Below are 5,586 nucleotides of genomic sequence, written 5' to 3' on the forward strand. Positions count from 1 at the left end.
CGCAAAACATATTTTTATCCAATTGTCTGATATGCGTGACTATGTGAAATTGTTAAATGGTCCTAACAACTCTCCTGTGTGGTATATTGAGCATCATCCCATGCGTGTTTTTAAATGGACACCTGATTTTGATCCGTTTTTTGAGATCCCTATTGTGGCTATTTGGTGTAACATTCTTGCTTTGCTTGTGCACTTATTTGAGGAGTCCTCTTTGATTGCTCTTGGTGAGATGTTAGGTAAGCCCGTACAGGTGGATCGTGCCACTATTTCTAGATCGCGCGTTTCCTTTGCACGTATTTGTGTTGAGGTTGATTTGTCGAGGCCTATTCCAGAGGAGATAGATATTAACATTGCAGGGAAACAAGTGACTTTGAAGGTGAAATGGGATAAGATCCCTTTATATTGTTCCGAGTGCAAGCACGTAGGCCACTCGGCGATGACCTGCTATGCTTCTGGGAAGCGCCCCATGCCTCCCAAGAGGGATTACACTCACGGACCGCCCAACCAGAACAGACCGACTCCCAACAGAGAGAGTGAGTCGCGTCGTGCAGAGAAGCCCCTTGCCGCTAGCTCTGTGGCTGGTAAACAGCAACAGGTCCAGCGGCAGCAGCCTGGCGCGGGAAAGGCTACAGAGAGGCCTCCCCCAGAGGTTAGCCAGCCTCCGTGTCAAGCCAGACGCACCCAGGAGCTGGCGGTCAGAGAGATGGCCTCTGTCTCACACCCTGAGTCTTCTTCTGTAGCCGCAGAGGGTGCACGGGTTGCTGAGGACGACGGTTTTGTCGCTCCTAAGAAGAAGAAGAATACGAAGAGCGCTGCTAGTAAACAAAGGTGGCTAGAGAAGCGTCGGGCGGAGAGACGAGCAGCCTCTATTGCAATGAGGACAGTGTCAGACGGCGAGGGAGAGCAGGGGATGGAGGCGATTGAGTCCTCGTCAGAGAGTGGGCGGGGCTCTAGATCACTCTCACCTACACTTCGACTTGGCCTCGAGTTCTGCCCACTAGCCATGGTGGTGCATGAGAACAACATGTTTGGGGCCCTACAGGATCCCTCTTCAGATGAGGACGTGCCCGATGTTGATGAGCCCCAGGACTCGATGATGACTGACATCTTCCCCAGGAAGATTCACTTCACGGAGCCAGTGTTGCAGTACATAGGATCCACTTCCCCTCCCACAGAGGGTTCACAGAAGAGGGCGAGGCTGTCGGCCTCGGGAGCTCGCTGAGTTTCCAATGTCTAGCCATTTCATGATCTGGAATGCCCAGGGGATAGCGAACGCTACTACCCAAGGCAGTTTCAAGAATATGATCGATATGTATAGTGTGTTGTTTGCCGCAGTGCTTGAGCCTCAGACAGAACCCCAGCCTTCTTTCTTTAGTAGGCGCTTTGGGTTGCAGTTTAGGTGCTCGAACACAAATGGCAAGATTTGGATCTTCTCTCACAGGGATTGGCAGGTCGATGTGATCGACGACTCCGAGCAGGTTCTTCATGTCCGAGTCACTGCTGCTATATTCCCTACTCCAATCTTTCTCTCCGTAGTGTACGCTAAGTGCTCGAGGGAGGGGAGATACGATTTGTGGAATAAGCTCAGGGACATCTCCTTAGCGACTGACGGGGCACCCTGGCTTGTTGGAGGCGACTTCAACATCTTCTTGTTGGAGGAAGAGAGACGGGGTAGTACCACAGATAGGCACGGAGAGATGATGGACTTTGCTGACGCAGTTGCAGACTGCCAGCTCCTGGACCCAGGCTTTGATGGCCCACCTTTCACTTGGACGAGGAGTGGGCTTTGGGAGAGGTTGGACAGAGTCCTTCTAGGGGAGCATTGGACGACAGTCTTTGCAGCTACTAGGGTGACTCACTTGCCTAGGATCTCTTCAGATCATGCCCCTTTGCTCGTGCGATGCCAGCTCACTACCCAGATTCCGAGGCCATCCTTTAGGTTTCAGAACATGTGGGTACGGCATCATACTTTCAGGGATGAGATCGCCAGAGTGTGGGATGCGGAGACGGGCTTCTTCGGCATGCTCAATCTTCAGTTCAAACTCAGTAGAGTGAAGAATTTTCTCAAAGGATGGAACAGAGAGGTCTTTGGGAACATCTTCGAGAGGCTGAGGGAGGCAGAGGAGGCAGTTACCGTTGCGCAGGCGGCTTACGACGGGGATCCCACGGGAGCCCATAGGAGTGAGCTCAGCCGATGCACCGCTCTCTATGTACTCTGCACTAGGATGGAGGAGGATTTCTGGAAGCAGAAGGCTGCCATTCGGTGGGCGGCAGAAGGCGAAAGGAATTCCAAATTCTTCCATGGGTGGGTGCGACAGAAGCGGGTGAAGTCACGGATTCACGCCATTCAGGCAGGAGGACAGACTCTCACGTCAGAGGACGATATCAGACAGTCGGCGGTAGGTTTCTTTCAGCAGCTGCTCACGACAGACGTTGAGCAGTTGGAGCAGCCGGACCTTGATCTCTTGAGCAGCCTTCCAGACTCAGTGGACCGCGAGGGCCTCTGTGCAGTCCCGGACTCAGATGAGGTGAGAGCGGCGGTCTTTGGCATCAGTGGAGACAGCGCCTCTGGACCGGATGGTTTCTCGTCCCTGTTCTTCCAGCACTGTTGGGACATTGTTGGAGCAGAGGTGGTGGCAGTAGTGGAGGACTTCTTCTTGGGGGCCCCTATGCCCCGCAGCTTCACAGCCACGACCATCATACTCTTGCCGAAGAAGGCAAGCCCGGCGACCTGGGCGGAGTACAGGCCGATTAGCCTTTGCAATGTGACCAACAAGATCATCACCAAGATCTTGACATCGCGTTTGGCGCCACTGCTTCCTCTAGTATTGGCGCCGAACCAGAGCGGTTTTGTCAAGGGTCGCTTGCTTAGTGATAATGTGCTTCTGGCTCAGGAATTGATTCATGATATCAGCAGGTCGCTCATTCAGAAGGCTAACTCCCCTAATCTGGCCCTCAAGCTAGATATGGCGAAGGCCTATGATCGAGTGCAGTGGCCTTTCCTCCTCATGGTGCTTGAGAGGATGGGATTCCCGCCGGGGTGGGTGAGTATGGTCAGGAGATGTATCTCTTCGTGCTGGTTCTCTGTGCTTGTGAACGGGGCTTCGGCAGGTTTCTTCCACTCTACGAGGGGACTTCACCAGGGAGATCCGTTATCACCGTCTTTGTTCGTGCTTGCTGCAGATTATCTGTCGAGGAGCTTGGACAGGCTTGTGGCCACACATCCTGATATGGAGTATAGATGTGCTCGACGCGCGCCGGCCATATCCCATCTGTCTTATGCCGACGACATTGTCATATTTGTCAGGGCACACAGACAGTCCGTGGAGAGGCTGGTACACTGTCTTGACCACTATTCTGCCGTGTCGGGCCAGATGGTGAACAAGGGAAAGAGTCACTTCTATCTCTTTCAGAAGTTCGATTCTTGGGCGGCTGAGGTGGCAGAGGTGAGTGGATTCCAGCAGGGATTCCTCCCTTTCACTTACCTGGGAGTGCCTATCTATAAGGGGGGGCTGAAGGCCGACTACCTTTTAGATATCCGACAGAAGATGGTGGACCGGATTCACAGCTGGTCCCACAGACATCTCTCTCTTGGAGGTCGCCTTGCTCTGATCAAGAGCACCCTTGTCACTATCCCTCTTCACATCTTCCAGGTTCTGAAGCCGTTTGAGTACTGGATGAGGGACTTAGAGCAGATCTTGGCCAGGTTCTTTTGGGGCACGGTTGGGGAGCAGAGGAAGATTCACTGGGTTAGCTGGAAGAAGAAGATTTGCTTGCCGTTGGATGAGGGAGGCCTTGGCATCCGTCGTTTTCGTGAGCTCGTCAAAGCTTTCAGCATCAAGCTCTGGTGGAGATTTCTCGCACAGGATTCACTATGGGCGCAGTTCACCATGCGCAAGTATTGTTTCCATGCTGGTCGTGCCTTCATTTCTCCTTACTCTGTGCATGATAGTCCTATATGGCATCGTCTCACGGACATTAGGGGTCAGGTTCATGGTCTCATTAGGTGGTCCCTCGGCGAAGGGCGGATTAGTTTCTGGGATGACGTGTGGGTCGGGGATCTCCCCCTTAGGACCTATTGTCTGCCTGGGACTGATCTTCCTGCCGCTGAGGTCTCTAGGTTTTGGCGTGATCATACTTGGCATGTTGATAAACTGCATGATTATTTGGCTTTGTATGGTGTGCCTTTGCATGTGTTGGATCTTATCAGGGCTGTTCCGATTGAGGTGGGCAGGCGGGATGTGATGCGATGGAGCCTCACTGGCGATGGCGAGTTCTCGACGGCCTCAGCTTGGGAGCTCGTCCGGACACGGTCCTCTAGACATTTCGGACTTCGCATGGTTTGGAATGCTGGGCTGACCCCGACCATTTCTATCTTCATCTGGCGCCTCCTCCTCCAGAGGGTCCCTGTTGAGTGCTATGTTCAGACCCGCGGTATCTCTCTCGCATCCAAGTGTCTGTGTTGTGTCTCTTCTTTTTCAGTCGAGTCTTTTCAGCATTTGTTTGTGTCGAGTCCGTTGGCGAGATCTGTTTGGGACTACTTCGATGGCTGGTTCCCTTATATTAGCACACACATTCACACGTGCACTGATATTGCACTTAGATTAGGTTTTTGGTGGAGGTCCTCTCACAGGGCTCCCACCTTGCACATCAGTTTTATCATTCCTTGCTTGGTATATTGGTTCATTTGGACGGAGAGGAATAGCTGCAAGCACCGCGGCGTTTCTTTTCGTTCTTCCCATGTTATTTGGCAGGTGATTCGGCATTTGCGGATTCTTGTGGCGGCGGGTGTGCTAGTCCCACTTCATTGGCGCGGTTGCACCCCGACTGTCGACTTCATGCCTTCAGTTCCTCCTCGCCGGCGAGTTCTGAGGTCCTTGAGTGTGCTTTGGCATCCACCCGACGATCCTTGGGTGAAGCTGAACACAGATGGGGCCTTCTCTACCTCGACGGGACAGGCTGGTGGTGGGGGAGTGGTTCGTGGCTCAGACGGTTCTCTTTTGAGGGCCTTTTGCACGCCCCTTGTAGCTGCGTCGGCCTTCGAGGCGGAGCTTCTAGCTCTTCTTCATGGGTTGACGATGGCTATGGAGTTCTCATCACAGGTTTGGGTCGAGATGGATGCAGCAGCAGTGGTCGCAGTGTTCACTTCGGGACGCATGGGAGCGGCAGACGTGAGACATCACATGGCTCGCATTCGCATTTTGCTCTCACAGATGCAGGTTCGGTTCTCTCACATCCACCGAGAGGGTAACCGAGCAGCAGATTTTCTTGCAGGTAGGGGGGTCCAGACCCCTGCCATCACTTACTATGATTCAGATACAGCGCCTCGGTACTTGAAGTCGCTTGTGAGGATGGACCAGCTGGGCTATCCGAACTTCAGATTCAGATATCGAGATGGATGAGTTCTTATTTTTGTTATGGATTTTGATATGTATCTCTTGTATTTCCTTTGGGCTTGACCACTCCTTGGTCATCGCCCAAGTTATTATGTACTTTATTAGTTCGTTTGCTAGATGGATAATACCCGGCTTGTGGGGATATCCTAGTAGCTTAGATAGGTTTTTTTTGATATGTATCTCTTTTTGT

General features: G+C 52.6%; 1 protein-coding gene across 1 annotated transcript; it reads left to right on the forward strand.

Moving 5' to 3' along the window:
* The first annotated feature begins 1,229 nt into the window (after window positions 1-1,229).
* Window positions 1,230-5,175, forward strand: LOC121748024. Its single transcript, XM_042142235.1, has 5 exons — window positions 1,230-2,210; window positions 2,352-2,580; window positions 3,112-3,446; window positions 3,654-3,706; window positions 5,103-5,175. Exons 1-5 carry the CDS (start codon window positions 1,230-1,232, stop codon window positions 5,173-5,175), a joined length of 1,671 nt encoding a protein of 556 aa, XP_041998169.1.
* Window positions 5,176-5,586: the final 411 nt, after the last annotated feature.

The sequence above is a fragment of the Salvia splendens genome, chromosome 9 (assembly GCF_004379255.2).
Source record: "Salvia splendens isolate huo1 chromosome 9, SspV2, whole genome shotgun sequence".
Classification (NCBI taxonomy): Eukaryota; Viridiplantae; Streptophyta; class Magnoliopsida; order Lamiales; family Lamiaceae; genus Salvia; species Salvia splendens.

Bases quoted from the DNA above. Each gene is read 5' to 3' on its own strand.
- LOC121748024 (XM_042142235.1), top strand. From the start codon at position 1,230: ATGTCTAGCCATTTCATGATCTGGAATGCCCAGGGGATAGCGAACGCT. The intron at 2,211-2,351 runs GTACTCTGCACT...CACGCCATTCAG, and splicing joins GCCGATGCACCGCTCTCTAT to GCAGGAGGACAGACTCTCAC. The intron at 3,447-3,653 runs GTGAGTGGATTC...CACATCTTCCAG, and splicing joins GGGCGGCTGAGGTGGCAGAG to GTTCTGAAGCCGTTTGAGTA.